This window comes from Diceros bicornis, chromosome 37 (genome assembly GCF_020826845.1).
Source record: "Diceros bicornis minor isolate mBicDic1 chromosome 37, mDicBic1.mat.cur, whole genome shotgun sequence".
In the NCBI taxonomy this organism is placed as follows: domain Eukaryota; kingdom Metazoa; phylum Chordata; class Mammalia; order Perissodactyla; family Rhinocerotidae; genus Diceros; species Diceros bicornis.
Genome location: NC_080776.1, coordinates 13,419,729 through 13,439,311, shown reverse-complemented (window position 1 = coordinate 13,439,311; position 19,583 = coordinate 13,419,729). Strand labels below are relative to the sequence as shown.

General features: G+C 39.5%; 1 protein-coding gene across 3 annotated transcripts in view; it reads left to right on the top strand.

Annotated features, from left to right (window-relative positions):
• The window catches only part of AP1S3 (adaptor related protein complex 1 subunit sigma 3), a 75,293-nt gene extending 57,225 nt beyond the window's left edge, over positions 1–18,068 (top strand). For 2 of the 3 annotated variants that reach the window (XM_058533096.1, XM_058533097.1), the window contains exons 4-5: positions 4,202–4,339; positions 16,942–18,068. In XM_058533096.1, the coding sequence (XP_058389079.1) occupies positions 4,202–4,339; positions 16,942–17,052 (249 nt within the window). In that variant the 3' untranslated portion in view covers positions 17,053–18,068. Of the gene's footprint in view, positions 1–4,201; positions 4,340–9,955; positions 10,387–16,941 lie in introns of those variants that run through there. The other variant, XM_058533099.1, reaches the window with a different exon arrangement.
• The last annotated feature ends 1,515 nt before the right edge of the window (positions 18,069–19,583 follow it).

Sequence of the window (19,583 nt, the reverse complement as noted above, 5' to 3'; positions counted from 1 at the left end):
TATTTATATTGTTTAAAATTTATGAATAATGTATATTTTTTACGTAGCCTTCTAGACGTATATAGTTTTTTTTAAAAATGGGGTTGCATTATGCATATTATTCTGCCACGTTTTTTCCCCTTACAAGTCTGTCTTGGAGCTGTTTCCATGTCTATCCGTGGAAATCGGCCTTATTCTTTCCAACTTCTATATAGAATTCCCATGGTATACCATACCATACCCAAGGAGGGTATATCATACTTTACTTAAACAATTCCCTTATGGATGGATTTTGGGTTGTTTCCAATTTTTATTATAAGTGATGCTGCCGTAATCTTTGTTGTTCATGTATATTATTGTGCACTAGTTTCAGTATAGCATAAAAATAAATTCCTTGTGGAATTATTGGGTCAAAGGATTTGTACATTTAAAATTGATAGATACTACAATTTGACCCTTCCAAATGGCCTATAAAATTTACAGATTCCACCAACAATGAAGGTGAGTACCTGTTTATCCATACTCTCACCAGCACTGGATGTTATCTCTTTTTCTTAATTTCAATTTTTATTAAAAAATTTTTTTTAATGAATTTATTCGTTGCCAGGGGACTCCAACTACTTTCACATGCTTGCAGCATGTTCAGGAAAAGCAGCCCTGGCGGCAGCAGGGTCCCTCCTGAGTGCAGCCTCTGAAGCCCCCAAGCCTGGACTGAGGGGGTCAGAACTAAACGGAGACTCCTTCCTGGGGTGGTAGTTTCTCCGAAGAGACCCCACCGGCCCTCAGAGCACCTCCGGGACACAGCAGATATTCTCTCTTCTTCATTGTCAGATGAACGTTAATTTAATTTGCATTTCCCTGATCACTAGTGAGGCTGTACATCTTATTAGACGTGTATTTTGGCCTTTTCCATTTCTTGCCTTGTCTACAAAGTGCTTCTTGACAGGCTTTGCGGTCACGTGTCGCTTAGCAACGGGGATACGTTCTGAGGAGTGCATCCTTAGGTGATTTCGTTGTTGTGTGAACATCACAGAGCGAACTTACACAAACCTAGATGGTATAGCCTACTACACACCTAGGCTGTGTGGCACTAATCTTATGAGACCACCATCGTGTATGCAGTCGGCCATTGACTGAAACGTTGTTATGCGGTGCATGACTGTGTGACTGTATTTGTTGTTTATATTGTAATGTTTATCTTAGGGATTTGCAAGAATTCTTTCTGTATCATGGATAATATCCTTTCCTCCCTGTTGTATATGTTGCAAATATTATCCCCACTCTGCTGCTGTACTGTTAATCTTGTTTATAGTGCCTGGCCCACACTGTACTCTGATCTCTCCACATTTTTCCCTGGGGAGCCTGACTCCCCCGTCATTCCAATTCCTGGAATGAGAGTGTTCTAGAAGTAAAAGAGAGCATTCATAAGCTGAGAACATGCCCTTTTATGATGCCATCCTCTCTCTGATGGTTGTTCTCAAGAGGGAGCCCTAAAGGTCTGGGCAAGTCCTGGGTTATAGTATCATGTCCCAGTGAATAGACTCTTTTATTTTAAATGGGTCATATATGTATATGCATGTATGTATGTATATACCTACATATATGTAGACATATATATACTTATATATATACACTCACATGTATAGAGAGAGGGAGAGGCTCTCGACGGAGAGGGGAGATAGATGTAGATATATGTACACTTTTGATTTGGTGCTGTTTCCTAATGAATGAAGAGACTGTAACCTTTACAGATGAGTTCGATGAGTTTTTCTGAGCTGGTCGTTTATTATAGTGGTATTGTATTCATTTATTCTTATGCTTCTAGATTCAATTGGATCTGTCAACATAAACCATTTTCCTTGTGGAGTCTGCAAATTTAGTGACCTAAATCCTAAATATATGGAACAATTTGCTAAAATATTGACATCCATTTTATGCAAAGTCATAGCATTCAATAGGATCAGAGAATGGTTGATCTGGGAATCCATTAATCCCCAGCATCATAGAAAGGAGGCCTACATGGTGGCTGACTCATTCATTTATCCTGCAGACATTTATTGTGTCCTACTATGTCCCAGATCCCAGGGATATAAAGATGACTACGACAAGGTCTGTGCCTGAGCTTACAGTACAGGGTGGGTGAGGGATAAGTCAGCATATACTAGTGCACACGGGCGTGTACTAGTGCATACAAGCGTGTACTAGGGCACACAGGCGTGTACTAGTGCACATACTGAATAGGAAAAGAGAGGATTGGGGAAAACACTGTGCCCCGTGACTTTTGAATTTGGCCTTGAAAAATGAGCTTGATTTTGCCAGCGGAATAAAAGAAAGGACATTTGAGGAACATTCCAGGATCTGCCGGAATGTGCAAAGGGCAAAGGCATGAAAGAACACGGTGAAGTTGAGGAATGTGTGTCTGTAGGGTGTCGTGAGGGCTGGCACAGGAAGCCAGAGAGCAGGACCGGGCTGGGTTGTACAGAGTCCTATATGCTATGCTGAGGCATTAAAACTTTGTCCTGAACGTCAGACCTTACGCAGCAGAGGAACAGGTCAGCATTTTAGCAAAGTGTTGGTGGTCATTGGCCTTGAGCAGGTGCACACACCACCTAGAAGGTCATCACAGTGGCCTAAGTGAGATGTTGCAGGCCTGAGCAGCGCAGTGATGATGGAGAAGAGGGGAAGGGTTAGGGGTTTATTTACATGATGGAATCAACAGGAATTGGTGACCAGATTGAGAAGGACAGACCACAGGAGGATGGGGAATGAGGGGGAGGGGGAAAATGAGTTGAATTTTAGAATGAATTAGACCTAACCACTAGATGAAGGTTGCAACCACTACATAGAGGTTGCAGCTGCTGGGCAAAATAGGGGCCAAAGGGAAAAGAATATGCTTGACTTTGGTTTGGGACATGGTGACTTGGACTGAGGAATACCCAGAGATATCTGCTTAGTAGGTGATAATATTGGACTAGGGTTCCAGATGGAGATCAGGGCTAGACATCTAGGTGTGTTAAGCCACCTGCATGCTAGATACAGCTGTAGAGAGTCAAAGGGACTGTCTAGCAGAATATGTGTATTACAAAGTGAAAAGGCTCTCCTGAGAAACACCAATATTTAAGAAGGAGATGGACGTCGAGAACATCAGCAGCATGCGGCAGAGGTGTTTGGCTGATGGATATGTCCCAAGCGCTCCGTAAATACTTCTTAAATGAACGCAAGATAGGGGGAGATAAGTCATCCGAGGAGTCTGAGAAGGAATCACGAGAGATGGAGAAGAATAGGCATTGAATGGTGTTGCCAAAGGCAGGGAGTAAGGGGGAGGAGATTTTCCAGAAAGAGATTGGTGAAGAGTGTCCAGTGCTGCCAAGAGGTCAAGGTGGGGAAGACTGAAGTCTTTCAATTAGCAGAGCTTCAAGAATGTATAAAAGGGAAAGTTAGGTGTCAGTCAGCTGACGAATGAGTGGGAAGGGAAACAGCAAGGATAATGCCTGAGTGGCTGCTGTCTGGTTGAAGAATTGGAAATGAGCCTTATTTGGGTTATGGGGAGTGGTCTTGCCACTTGCTGCACTTAAGCAACAAAATCTATCAGACTCTGCTGTGGTCCATGACAGTGATGAGGGTTCTCAATGTGTGGTCCCCAGACCAGCATCATTAGCCTCACCTGGGAGCTGGATAGAAGTTCCTGCTCTCGGGCCTCACCCAGACCGCCTGGATCAGAAATGAGCCTTCTAGGTGATTCTGATACACTCTGAAGTGTGAGAACCACTGGCTTATGACATGGTTTTGAGAAAAATTAGCACAGTTGAGCTCATTTGCCTCTGAAGAGTGAGCTTCTGAGAGTCCTAAAGCTAGGAGCCAAGATTTACAGACCAGAGAGCAGGAGAGAGGATGTGCTGCCCTTGTAGCTGAAATGCAGCTGAGCCTTAGCTTTCATTGGTGTAGACGATGAGCTGAGCTGCTTCTCTCATCTACTGAGTCTCGAATTTCTGGTTGCAACATAAAATAGTATCATCTGAGGACATGCTCTGCTATAATAGAATGTGGTTTTACTTTTATTAAAAGCCTGGAATTCCCTAGTTCTATTTTTCTGTCCTTAAAATGCCATCCGATGTTTTTGTCTTGGGTGTGCCACATGGGTGTGACTGTTGGCAAGCTTGAGACACTGGCACATGTTTCCCCTGATGCTTCTGACGAACGTTTGTTTTTTTTGTCCTACCAGGTCTGCGAGCTGGATATTATCTTTAATTTCGAAAAGGCTTATTTTATCCTGGACGAGTTTATCATAGGTGGAGAAATTCAGGAAACATCCAAGAAATCCGCTGTCAAAGCCATTGAAGATTCTGATATGTTACAGGAGGTGAGTACGCAGTTTCCCATGCCACAGGAAAAGATGGCACTGCTGCTGATGGCAATTATAGATTAGCCGACACTTATTGAGTGCTGACTCTGTGCCAGGTACGGTTTTTTTTTTTTGGTGAGGAAGATCAGCCCTGAGCTGACATCCATGCCAATCCTCCTCTTTTTGCTGAGGAAGACCGGCTCTGAGCTAACATCTATTGCCAATCCTCCTCCTCCCCGCCCCCCCAAAGCCCCAGTAGATTGTTGTATGTCATAGCTGCACATCCTTCTAGTTGCTGTATGTGGAACGTGGCCTCAGCATGGCAGGAGAAGCGGTATGTTGGTGCACGCCTGGGATCTGAACCTGGACCGCCAGTAGCGGAGCGCGCGCACTTAACCGCTAAGCCACGGGGCCGGCCCCCGGGTACAGTTTCTAAGCAACTTACGTGTTTTAACTTTTTTAATTGTTACAATCACTCTAAGAGGTAGGTAGTCTTTTTACCCTCATTTTAAAGATGAGTAGGGTCTGGCCCCATGGTGTAGTGGTTAAGTTCAGTGTGCTCTGCTTTGGTGGCCCAGGTTTGTGGCTTCAGGTCCCAGATGCAGACCTACACACCACTCATCAGCCATGCTGTGGCGGCGACCCACATACAAAATAGAGGAAGACTGGCACAGATGTTAGCTCAGGGTGAATCTTCCTCACCAAAAAAAAAAAAATAAAAGAGTAAACTGAGACACAGAGGCGTTAAGTGACCTGCTCAATGTCACACAGCTGGTAGGTGTGGAATAGAGATATGAACCCAGGCAGTTGGGCTCCAGAGTCTTTGCTCTTCAAGTTTGGCTGAGCATTTTAGTGAGGATACCTCACTGTCAAGAAGGTATCAAAAGCTTGGTGCTATTCTTTTCAAGAATCATTTTATGAGAGGTATAAAAAGACTCATTAAAATATCTGTGCCACCCTGGGTAAGGAGAATAGCAGTCCATCGTTATTTCATTAGAGCTTTATTATTGAAGTTGGCATTTATCATTTTAATTAGAATTTCTTATACCTCCTGGGGAGGCTGTGTGTGCGCTCCTACTCGCATAAATAAATTGAGAATACTGGTGCCTTCCTTGCCAAGGTTTAAATGGGCCCTGAAGTGTCCATTTGGTCGTGCTCCTGACTCTGTGATATTTATATAAAGTACAGTGGGACTTTTAGAGGCAGCCCAGATTTGCATGGTACCTCATAAAGGAACTTGCCTCCATTGGCCCCTCCCAAGGATGCTGTGAGAAAGAGTGCTTCACCCCACTGCCCTTTGCCCTCCAAAATGAGAATCCCACCAGCCCCAGCTCAAGTGTGCATTTGAGGGCCTGGGTTCCGTCCCAGCTCTGCTGCCTCTAAGTGCTTCCTCCCACGGCATCGGTGAGTCCTTCCACCTTCTTATTTTCATAACAGCAAGTCAAGAGATTCTAGAGCATTATAAAGTCTCCTTTAAACATTGGCATTGAAGCCATTCTTCTTGCTGTTTGGAAATAAGAGACTGATTAAGTTAATAAAACAACATTAGGCATGATTTCCCAGCAACGATTTTGGCACATCCATGAGCTGATTACTTGCTCCTGCCCATCTAAGGAGCCAGTCCTGAGGTGAACCGCCACTGAGAAAGTTGTCTGTTTGAGTGGGAACCCATCAGCCTCCGAGTGCCCCTGTTAGGAGGCTGGTCCAGTTATTACGAGACATGTTCTCACCTCAAAAAATGTATTTAATCTCTCTGATGTTTACTTGGCTCTCTCCAAATGCCACAGGAAGGGAATTTTCAAGGCAGTTGAGAAATCAGTGGTCTGGAAATTCCACAAGACAACCTTTCTTTAAATATGCCAGGAGGTTATTTATAATTCTATCCTCAGGGCCCTTACTGTGGAATCTCCTTAGAGGAGAAAGAGACTTTTCACAGGGTCTTTGGCACTTCAGTAATTAAAGCTCCTTGACTTGGGGCCAAGACACACCTGGGTTCTTTTGACTTCTCCCTCCGCCCCTCCCAGAAGGCAAGAGTTTTAAAGAGCTTGTAGTGTATCTGGTGCTTCTAGGTCCATTTAATCTGGGAAGCAGGTATTTTGAGTAGAGCCTTTCACGAGTAAACACTAATTGTTAGTTTATATCCCTGATGATTGAGTGGAAGGTCTTGATGGGTGGGTCTCAGGGGACCCTCCATTTAGCCCCTGTGTCCCCATGGTGAGCAGACAATCTCATGACCGCCCTCTACATCTCTCTTGTTGAATTAACAGCAACTACCACATAGGGACAGTGTTATCAGTGGTCTGTGGGGCTCTGGTACTTGAGCTGAATCAATGAACAAGTGGGGAGCTGGTTGAAAAATTGACTTTGTATATCTGGTCTGCTTGTATATCCGGTCAGAGAAGTTTGGAATGAATAGGCGGAAGTAATATAATTGCATGAATTAAAAAAAGTACTGCTTTCTTTTTTTTTTCTCTTCTTTGGACCCAAGCACGTATTTGTGGTTACTAAAGGTTAAGGCAGGCCTTTGTAACATTGCTTTCACTTTTAGCACCGCTGAAAACCTTGAAGTAGCCCCTGGGACTTTCTTCTTACCCCTCCCTAATAAAAGTTTCTTAGAATAAAAGGCTGCCTGCACATATTTAGTAAGAAGATATGTAGTCTCAAATCTCAAAATGCTCAAAGCTTATTCTGAGTGTACTAAGGCTAGACACTGATGATGTGGAAAGAAAGGAACAGTTTAATTGGTTGGGGATGACTTGAGGAAACACTTGTCTTGTGGGTAACAACTAAGACCTGTGGACCATGGTGCAAAGTGGTTAGAAGGAAAAAGAAACTCTTAAAGGAGAAGATAGTGATTATTAACTGCAGAGGTTGCAATTCCTGAGATCACCAGTGGGGGCGACAAACAAAAGATGTTTTGACCACAGAATTAGAAAGCAAGTTAAGAAGGGAGGGTCGGATGGTACCTCATTAGCTCAAGCAATAGGTATATGTGTAGATTCAGGAGAAATAGCTAGGTACATTCCAACACTGTCACCCTTAAAAGCATAAACATAACATCTAAGCCAAACCATAATGCGGTAAAAAGTTGAAGCATGTACAGTGCCGAAGGCACGAGAAACACTGCAGTGCAAGATGGATGACAAGAGAGATCCCAAGATACAGATTCTAGTCCTCCTGTGAAAGGCCAGGGAAGAGCTCTTTAAGGTTGCACCAGCCTTAAAAGTCTGTTCCAACCTTTAAGGTGGCAAGCTCAAGGAAATACCAACCTCGTATGTTATTGGATGATGTAATTTGAGTAATAGCACAGCGCAGAAAGGGCAGCCAGTGTAGTCTTCAGCAGATTGAGTTAGCCAGTGGGGTGAAGCAGTGCCAATAACCAGAGACCAATGAACCGTGAGGCCACTGAAGTGACAACTCAGCGCCTTTGTTGGCCCAGGCCCCTTCAAGGCTGCAGGAAGGGCCTAGCAAATGCCCCCATAAGGTCAAATTTGCAAAAGTGAGATATCTTAACTTCAAAGAATATGTAGCCATACAATGAATATAAGATATGATAGAGGTGTGTCAGGCACTTAATGAATGAAAACCATATGCCATTGTTCTGGATCTTGTGATATTTGTCATCTTTCAAAAACTTGTAATCTACTTCTTTTCTCATTCTAAATAAACTTTATACCCAATTTTGTATTTGTAACTTTGTGTTCCTTTTTCAATGGTATAAAACTCTAGGCACCACAAAACAAGCATAGGCCCCTGGCTGGTATGATACCCCCACTAAGTTTAAAGACATGGGCCACCTCTGTAAGAGGAAATACAGGGTGGAGGTCTTAGGGTGTGGGCCTCTCTTGGCCAATATTCATCTAGGAGGTGTAGGAGCTTTATAAGAAAGTGTGGATGACTGGGCACAAATATTTTCAGCAGAGAAAACTGGAACTCTAAATAGAGCTGGTGGAAACCAGTTAGAACACGTGATTTCTTCTTTTTTTTTTTTCATTTTTCCTGTGAATTTCTTTTTTAATTGAGGTAACTGGTTTACAACATTATATAAATTTCAGGTGTATGTCATTGTATTTTGATTTCTGTGTAGATTACATCATGTTCACCACCCAATGACTAATTATACTCCATCACCACACACGTGCCTAATCACTCATTTTGCCTCCTCCCTCCCCCCTTCCCCTTTGCTAACCACCAGTCCAATCTCTGCCTCTCTGTATTTGTTTGTTGTTGTTTTTATCTTCTATTTATGAGTGAGATCATACAGTATTTGACTTTCTCTCTCTGACTTATTTTGCTCAGCATAATACCCTCAAGGTCCTTCCATGTTGTCGTAAATAGCAAGATTTCATCTTTTTTATGGCTGAGTAGTATTCCACTGTGTATATATACCACATCTTCTTTAGCTATTTGTCCCTCGATGTGCAGCTAGGTTGCTTTCAAGTCTTGGCTATTGTGAATAATGTCACAGTGAACACAGGGGTGCATATATCTTTATGAATTCGTGTTTTCATGTTCTTTGGATAAATAACCAGCAGTGGAATAGCTGGATTGTATGGTGGTTCTAGTCTTAATTTTTTGAGGAATCTCCCTACTGTTTTCCATAGTGGCTGCATCAGTTTGCATTCCCACCAGCAGTGTATGAGAGTTCCCTTTTCTCCATATCCTCTCCAACACTTAGAACTCCTGATTTCTAACCATCGTGTCCCCTGAGCAATCTTTCTTGGCCATGGCCTGGGTCTGTTTGGCCACTGGTGGATGTCTTCCCTGGCAGATGCAAGTGAATCAGGTATCCTGGGGTTCAGGTTTAAGAACAGATTGAGCATTGCTAATTGAGCTGACTGTGACGGGCATGGAAGAGGCAGGGTGTTACCTAAGGCTGGCCCCTTGAGCTCTCTTATTGACTCATCCTAGGGGCCACAGTGTCACATAAACACATATGTTTATAATTAGAGAGCGTGCAAGAGAAAGCCCATTCATCAGGCACGGTAAAGGGCTTGCAACATCACTGTACCTTTTAACTCTGCCTGTAATTGTGAATCCAGTCAAACATTTAAAAAGAAGTGGTGGAAAAAAATTATGGCCTTACGGCATGTTAGCAAACTTGGTAACCGATGAGGAGGATGAAGAAACATAATTTGTATACTTTGGGGGAAAGCCTTTTCAAACTACACGTTTATCCTTTATATCTTGGCAATAATGTAAATAAAGTGTTGTGCACATTATCTGTAACAATACCTATATTACACAAATACAATTCAGATTGCTCTAATACATGCACCTGGAGGTGACCCTCATGACTATTTTAGCAGACACATTTATCTGAAGTCAGCAGTGATATCTTGGCGGCTGTTGCTTTATCATTTCTCTTATCTGATGTTCATTTTACGATCAAGTTTAGTTTCTTCTCAGTTGAAAGTTATCTAGTTCCAGCCATTTGGATGGGTATACAAATTATACTCAAACTTTGAACCATCATTCTTAATTAGAATAAAAGATTTATGTCCATACATACTTTCAAAACCTTCTTTTCAATAAAGGCAAAAAAAAAAATAAATAAAAGAATGAAAAGGTTTCACAGTCAGCTAAAGGATGTAGTTTAAGGGAAAATTGTTCTAATTTATTGTTCTCTTTCAGACAATGGCGGAATACATGAACAAGCCTACCTTTTAACTGTACATCTACTTGAAGACTCCAAGTGCTACGTGTTGTGAACTTGTAAATAAGCAGTACCTAGTGTCCAATTATTTGACAGAGCCACCGGCACCATGCCAAAAAAAACTTAAAAGGGATTCTTTGTTAACTAGCAAAAATGAAAGTTGTTCAATATAATATATTTATCATTATTACATGTCTGTATTATACTGTATATGGCTACGTATTGTAGCTCTAGATGTTAAAATAGCTCAATAAACTGAATATTTGTTTGCTATGTTTTAACTCCATGTGATATTTTTGAGCTAATTTAAATAAATTTGTTGCAGTATGTTTTTGTTGCATTTTAATCCTCTGTTGACAGGCTGACAACTGTATTGCAATAATCCATGATTTTGAATGTAAAGTATGTCTTGTATACCTTTTCTAAATGTTTAGCTTTGTAAATTGTATAATAATTCAAAATTATGTTAATGTTAATAGTTCAGAGTTCATATGTAATGCTAGACATTTTTAATACACTTAATAATACTGTAATTTCAGTCCAGATACAATGTATCTGATTTTAATGTCCTGAATTCATTTATTTTTTTCAGGATTGGAATTAAGGAAAATAACCAAAGATAGGATAGGACTTGGGGGGGGGGGTTTGTGTGTGTGTGTGAGGAAGATTGGCCCTGAGCTAACATCTGTGTCAGTCTTTCACTACTTTATATGTGGGATGCCACCGCAGCATGGCTTGATGAGTGGTGCATAGGTCCATAGCTGGGATCCGAACCAGCGAACCCTGGGCCACTGAAGTGTGTTCAGTGCACACACTTAAGTGTGTGAACTTAACCATTACGCCACCACGCTGGCCCCAGGACTTAAGTGTTTTTGATGCTTGGGAAACCAGTATCCAGGCTGAATTTTTTTTTTCTCCTCCCCGAAGCCCCAGTACATAGTTACATAATCTAGTTGTAGGTCCTTCTAATTCTTCTATGTGAGCCACCACCATAGCATGGCTACTGACAGACAAGTGGTGTCATTCAGTACCGGGAGACGAACCTGGGCCACTGAAGTGGAGTGCACTGAACTTTAACTGCTAGGCCATCAGGGCTGGCTCCTAGCCTGAGTTTTTAATTTTACCTTTTAATTGAATATAAGGGGCATTCCAATAAGGTCACGTTTTCTACAAACTCTAGGTATTTATTAAGGTTTTGAGATATCTGGAGATACAGTGTCTATGACTTTCCTTGTTATAAAAGTAGGATAATAAAGAGTAATAACAATAGCAATAATTATTATTACTACTGCTATTTTCATAATCTTTATGTTTCAAGCACTTTTAGTTGCTTGAGAGATTTTGTTTCAAATGTTTTAATGTATATCTAATATATTTGAAGACATTGTTTATTAGGCTGACTTAGAATGTTTAATTTTATTGCAGCCTATATGATAGATGCCTTCTTCCTTTTTTCTTCCTTACTCTCCCAAAGGAAATATTTGCTGTTGACCATTATTATTGTGAATATGTTGCATTCAAGCTTCCGGGAATGAAGTTCTATGTAACCAGGTTGTACATGTGATCAGACATATTATAGGAAGTAACTCATGATAGTCTGTCTTGGTGCCCCACTTTTGATGTCTTGTCTGTGCACGTTCAGTGTTAGTTTTGAGGTGTAGTATCATTCATGTTAGAGTGGTTAGAGACCTTCTAGTGCTTTTCCTAAGAGAAGAGGATGCTTGCTGTTGGATTCCCTAGGAACCCCGTAGGATAGACTTTCAGAGAACATGAAGGAAAAACGTCCTCTTCGATTCATCTTCCAAACATATTTAGGGAAATATAGCAAGACAAGAGCAGAAGAACAAAAGGAAAAATTGGCCAATTCCTCAATGTAACCATTACTAAAAGGAAATAACTCAGATTAGTATATGGAGTCATTGTTGGGCTTTTAATATCTAATATTTCCTCAAATTAATCATATAATTATGGCATCAGATTGAAGTTTATCATTTTTGATTGCTTTGTTTACTTTAGGTCTTCTTCAGTTTCGTGTTTTTTTTTTTTAATATGGTAGAACTCTTTATTTTTACAAACAAGTTTGTAAAGATAGACTTCATGTAAATCCATCAAAAATTTTCCGGTTCTTTTGAAGTTTTCCACCATTTTTGGATGAAGATATTTATTGAAACTTGTTCAAATGTACAATGCGTATTCTGGGGAATTCCATGTCAGACACTGTCTAGCTATAGACAGTGCTTCTCAGCCTTCACATCAGCATCACACATAGAAAAATGAACATAACGATGTGGCACACTGGGGTAAATTCGAGGGATTTTGGTGACATCTTACATGAAAGATGAATCGGTGAAAATAATTATTATGTTTATATTATATACTTATAATAAAATTAACAGGTGAAAGAAAAGATAATAAATATTTAATTTGTATACAACTTCCAAATAAAGTATTTTTAAATTTTTTAATGAGGAACTTGAGTGTGATTTTATGAATATAGTTTTTTTTTAAAAAGTCAGATGATGTGCTTGAAATTGCTACCCATAATTCCTGGTGAAGTCCCTTTCATATGACCTCTTCATTTTCTTGGTACTTACCAGCAAGGAGAAACTTCACAAGGAGGTGACAGCGAATGAGAGAAGAGTATTTATTGCTTTGATCCTGTTGACTTTTCGTCATTCACCCACATTTTTATAATCTGATATTTTTACATGTAGTTAATGATGTGATCATTCTTTAAATCCAGTAACTCCTTTTCTTTCATTAACAAATGTGACATTGACATTTCTTGGCAAATCAAATGAATTTTTATTTTGAACTTTTTTCCATATCAAGTCTCCTAAAATAATGATAAAGCTTTCCATAAAACATACACAGATGTTGTTCTTCTAAACCTAATGATTCTTCTTTAGGATTCATAATATAATACCTCTGAAACCTCACTGGTGACCTGGGTTTAACTTTGCTTAATGGTTTAAGGGTTTAAATACATAAAGATTTAATCAATAATTTTTATTGGACAATGTTAATGTATTTTTTCACGTGGTCCCTGCAATTTTGGATTAAGTTCAATCAGATGCTCTGGCGTGTAACAAAAGCAAGCCAACGACTATTTTTCAGTAATCTGCAAAGGGAGGGTCATTAAAATTTTTTTCAATTCTTATTTTAACTCTTGGCAAACTCTTGAAAAAACTCTGCCCATAGACTATGTACTTTGATATTAAATGATAATCTTTTTTATGGCTGAATAGTATTCCATTGTGTATATATACCACATCTTCTTTATCCACTCATCCATTGATGGTCACTTAGGTTGTTTCCAAGTCTTGGCTATTGTGAATAATGTTGCAATGAACACAAGGGTACATATATCTTTATGCATTAGTGTTTTCATGTTCTTTGGATAAATACCCAACAGTGGAATAGCTGGATAATATGGTAGTTCTATTCTTAATTTTTTGAGGGCTCTCCATACTGTTTTCCATAGTGGCTGCACCAGTTTACATTCCCACCAGCAGTGTCTGAGAGTTCTCTTTTCTCCACGTCCTCTCTAACACTTGTTTTTTCTTGTTAATAGCTATAAAAAAAGATGAAATCTTGCCATTTGCGACAACATGGATGGACCTCGAGGGTATTATGCTAAGCAAAATAAGCCACACGGAGAAAGTCAAATACTGTATGATTTCACAGAAGATAAAAACAACAACGACAACAACAAACAAACACATAGATTAGATTGGTGGTTACCAGATGGGAAGGGGGGATGTGAAAGGGGTGATAGGGCATATGTGTACAGTGATGGATGGCAATTCGTCTTTGGGTGGTGAATGTAAAAGGGTAGTCTACACAGAAATCAAAATATAGTGATGTGCACCTGAAATTTATATAATGTTATAAACCAATGTTATTTCAATTAAAAAATACATTGAAAAAAAAAAAACCAACAGGGCCAGCCCCGGTGGCCTAGTGGTTAAGTTCAGCTCGCTCCACTTCGGTGGCCCAGGTTCCGTTCCTACACCACTCTTAGCGGCTATGCTGCGCTGAGGGCCCACATACTAAAAAATAGAGGAAGAGTGGCACGGATGTTAGCTCAAGGCGAATTTTCCTCAAGAAAAAAACCCCAAAAACCAATGATATTCTATTTTGTCACATAAAATAAAAAACGGAAAGTACTAACAGCTAGGGCTGTATTAGATTCACTTTTTGATAGTACTACTTCATACAAGATTCAGGCCTACAGATAACTTTTACTTTTGATCAATTCTTTGTGAATAAACTCAAATATTAACTGACTCGCAAGGTTTTCACCTTGTGTTTGTGCCATCAGTACATAACTTTGCAGTGTTTCCATCATAACTTATTTGTTTCAAAATGTTAATTTACTGTTTTGTTAACTAGTTTTTTTGCTTCTTTACAGAATAAATGCTCTAAGCATTTCTCTTCTGGGCTTAACAGCATAGTTCCTAACAAGAGTAAATTAATCTGAGATGATACCTTTATGATTTTACTGTCTTCTAGATTAGAATGATTTCTATGTCTTTGACATGTCCTTTATCTGTTTACTAAGAGTGTAATTCAAAATGGCACTTCTTCTCGTTCCCTTGGAAAATGTTGAGAGTTTCCATGGAGGCTGATAAATGAGCAGTTGTGTGAGTTGTGTGGGCTTTTTTATTTTTAGCATGACCTTATAACTAGCTTTATGAGTAACACCTGATATTGTTATAAGAGAACTTATAAGAGAACTTTACTTATTAAACATGTAATTGTATGTGTTTAAAATGTTAATCTTGTTGTAAAATGGATGTTTAGTAGAAATATGCCAGCATAATTTACTTGATAATATTTTGAAGTAAATAATACATTTAGGCTGAAGAAAAGGAAGAATTGTGTGGACATTTGGTTCCAAATGTGAGATAATCTTCATACTGCTTCAATACTGATTTAAGCCTTTTTTCTTCTTTTTTACTATTTTTTGGAGGAGGAGAAATCTGTTGAATTTGTGAATCCTCCAGTTTTAATAAAATTTTTCCACTATCATGGAAAAATAGATATCTGAGAAATTTAAGATGATATAAATGTGAAGAATAAAGAACTAATGGAGTTGCAGGGGTTTTTGATCAGAAAATTAAGTTTTAAAAAATAATTTAGGTCATTTTCATTTCTTAGAAAGGTAGAAAAATAAATTGAAAAATTAATAAAAATATGATTTTGAAAATGCAGTCAAAAATTGAAAGTATTAAAATGTTTTCATTTAATAAAATAATTAAACTTCTAAAAAAGTCTTACAATATAAATATTACTTTCACTTATGTAGGATTAGATGTATCTTGGAGAATCTATTTAATAAAATTATTAAATTATATTTTCCTGTTTTAGAAATAAATAGCTTTTTATTTCCGGAAACAAAATTTTAATGATATTTTATAAAGAGTCAGACTTTTGTTAATTATAATTTTAAAAGCCAAAATTGAAATGGTGGGTGGATAAATGAATAAACCAAGGTGCATAATAAGAAAAATGAATAAAATCAATTATGTTCTGCTTGGAATACCTAATATCATATAATAATAATAACAGTTGTAAAGAAAACAATTTGTACACAGTTTCTGTTTTAGTTGAAAACTTTATTTAAAATATAAGAACATAGAGCAAATTAAGTTAGAAGAAAATTTAAATCTTTTGCATACATACAAAGAACCTCAAGAATGATAAATCATAAAGTAAAAATCAGACTAACTCATTATTTTAGGACGTGTGACATGTGTAGACACTTTTATTCAAGCCGTCTCTGCTCTCTGTGCATTCTATATTCAAAATCTTATGAGCCAAAATACATTATTACTGAATTTAGGAATTTTTCTGAGGCAGTCATCCAAATACTATTCAAATGCTTCAACTAGTGTGAGCTTTTGAATTGATGGGAAATAATGGCTTGATTTTTTTCTCTCTCTGTGTATGATTTTCAGCCATTAGTCTCTTAGAGCAAACAAGTGGGCCGTACTGGTTGGGATGTTCTGAGCCATAAGACTAAGTATCATATTTATGTTTAGAACATCAAAATGGACTAGGCATTGAGGACCTTCATGCTGGTCCTGGATGTGCCACTGACAAGGGTCATGGACTCGCTCTTTGGAATGAATGGAATGTCAGAGTCAGAAGGGATCATGGAAGTGAGCTCATCTAAACTCCACTATACACAAGAGGAAAGAATAATCAGTACATTAACATTTATGCTTCAATCAGGTCTCAGTGCTAATCATCTGTTTAATTAAACCCTGTCTTGATCAAGGTGTGACCTCATGAAAATGTTTGATAAGCCTGTTTTCCTGGTGTGAAGTACAAGCCTAATGACATTCACTCATGTTTTACACCCTTTTAAATGGTACAAGTGAAGTATATCAAGTGCACTTTAACTGAAGGGTACCATTAGAGGTGTAGAAAGCAGAGCTACTTCTGGAATACAGATAAAGGGTGAATTACCAAGTTTGTGTTGTTGAATTTTGGCGGTGGAATATCTTACGTATTTCAGAGAGAAGGAGAGAACAGAGGAACAGTGCATTTCTTTTGCTAATGTTGAATAAGATACACTAATAATCTGGAAAAATCATTGAATTTTGTGACTATTTCCTGCATTTAGCTAAGGCTTATTATTTCAGCCTTGTTTGTACCTAACCATGAAATAAGACCTTCACATTTGGTTCTGAGCTGAGGAGCCCGTGCTGGATGAAACCAAACACTTCTTGAAAAATGAGGCCAAGAACAACTGTTCATTTACCAAATCGTTTCCTGCTTCCTCCTGGGTATACAGCTAGACTTCATTTCCCAGCCTCTCTTGAAGTTTGGTTTATCCAAGGGGGAATTATGACCAGCGGAATGTGGGTTGAAATAGCACATGCCCAGCTGAAGGTCTGGCTCATAAAATCCTCCCGCGTGTGACCCTCCATTCTCGGTCTTTCTCTGTTTAAAGCTGAAGGAAAATACTCCAGGATCCAGAGAAGGCAGAGCCAAGAGATGGAGAGAACCTAAAAAATGTTGGCAAGAAAGCCAACCAAGTAGAAACAGCCACACTAGACTGTGATGTGCGACAGAAAGAAATTTCTATTGTGTTAAGCCGCTGACAGCGTGTGGTTGTTTGTTACAGCAATGAGCCTACTCTAATACATGACACAATTATGGGCTACCATTATTAGCAGGATCAGGATATGTGTAATCAAGTTTGTTTTTGGAAAAGGAAAAATATAGCACGGTTTAGTGCTAATACAAGCAACTAATTATCTAGAAGAGGGTGGGTAATAAATCTGATCGGGAGAGTAGAGAAGTAAGACTGCTGAGAAGTAAGATTACGATGTTACCATACACACATCACGTCAATTTTGTAGACGTACCCTGAGCCTGCATACAAATTTCATTTAGCCATCACTGTATAAAAAATTGAATCAATTGTGTGATTTCATACAAAAATTAGATTTTTTTTTTGTTTCACTTGGAAAATTGTAAGAACTAGCCACTTTGGGCCTGCATTTCTGCATGGCAGAATCAGCTGGGGCTGGAGAGCGTGCACTGCTCTTTTCTACAGTTCTCACCAGTCTACCTGCCCACCTCACTGATTTACACACTAGCCTAGCCTAGGGGCATTTTCATTTTGATCCCTGTACTAAATTTTTACTTGGCTTCTGTGGTTGCTGGTGTAGCATCTTAATCTGACTTTTGAGACCTTCCATGTTCTGGCTACTTCTGAATTTTAAATCACATATCTCACCCTCCTCCATGGGTTGATGTATTACTCTCTTCTTCTCGGCTGTTGCTTGTTCTATTTATTCCTTTTATCTGAAATGTTATCTGCTCCAACTCACTATATCCAGATTCTTTAATACTCAACTCAGGTATTACTTTCTTCCTGACTCTTCTTTTGTTCTATCCTTCCTCCTTTCTCTGAAATCCCTTTGCATTACATTTGTCCTCCCAGATACTTATCACTTTTAATATTATATTATAAATATTTAAATACCTGTCTTATCTCTTGCTGACATGAAAAATATTTGAGTGTGTGTGTGTGCTTGTGAGAGAGAGAGAGAGGGAGAGAGAGAGAGAGGGAGAGAGAGGGAGAGAGGAGAGAGAGGGAGAGATTGCTTTTTTGAATCTCCTAAAGGGTCTATTAATATTTTGCATACATTGACACAATTACTAATAGCTATCAGATCAGGATCTGAAAACCTCCCCTTTTAAAAAGGCATAGTTTCCTTAATACTCCCAGACTGGAACATTTTTGAAGAACCAAAAGAAGTTCATTAGACCAGCAAGCAGTCTGCTCATTTCTGGAGTATATCACCAGAATAGTTTACTTTTGGTCAAGAGGGTTTGTCTTATCTCCTGTATTGTTTTGAGTTCAGATATAACATTAAAATCTTGTATTTCTGAAGCATGACAGGATCCCAAAACTTCAGGTGACACTGCTGTCCAGGACTTTTTGAGTTTTGTCTACTGCTGGGTCCCCAGCACCCATACCAGTGCCTGACACTCACTAAAGTGTCAATAAATGTTCACTGGATGAAAGTTGAATGATGAAAGACTAAACTCAACATAGCAGTTAATTGGCTGCACTTATTCTTATGATAGCGGTAAAGTGATCAAAATTAACGCTGAGCACCTAGCAGTGGTACCATAAGGACATGCTTTGCTTCTCATGAAAGAAGAAACAACAAAACGAGTGGGTTGGGACCAGAAGTTAAGCTACCACATTTCCAGACCAGCCTTAATTCAATATCATTTATGTGAGTGATACACTAAGCTTTTTCATGGAAGTCGTTTATCAGGGTGGCAAATCCATCATCAGCTCTTACCAGGACCATGAAAGAGAACTCCATTGTTTGTGGACGTGGTTGTACAAAGAATAGCTTCTTTTTTTTTTTTTTTTTAAAGATTTTATTTATTTATTTATTTTCCCCCCAAAGCCCCAGTAGATAGTCGTATGTCATAGTTGCACATCCTTCTAGTTGCTCTATGTGGGACATGGCCCCAGCATGGCCGGAGAAGCGGTGCGTCGGTGCGCGCCGGGGATCCGAACCGGGGCCGCCAGCAGCGGAGCGCGCGCGCTTAACCGCTAAGCCACGGGGCCGGCCCAAGAATAGCTTCTTAAAAAATAGGATTCACTTCTACCCAAAGATGTGCACTTTTTGTGTTTTTATTTGTGTCACATGAATTATGACTCCACTACATGGTTATTACAGGGCATGGCTTTGTGTTAGAATGGAAACTCTCTCTCTTTTTTTTTTTGTGAGGAGATCAGCCCTGTGCTAACATCCGCCAATCCTCCTCTTTTTTTGCTGAGGAAGACGGCCCTGGGCTAACATCGGTGCCCATCTTCCTCCACTTTATATGGGACGCCGCCACAGCATGGCTTGCCAAGCAGTGCGTCGGTGCGCGCCCGGGATCCGAACCAGCGAACCCCGGGCCGCCGCAGCGGAGCGCGCGCACTTAACCGCTTGCGCCACCGGGCCGGCCCCTGGAAGCTCTCTTTTTGGTGATTATTTTTTCCAACTCAAGAAGTAGAAAGCAGTGATGTGCTAATTCCTCTCTGTCTCTTCAGTCTTCCTTTTGCTCTCTGCTGCA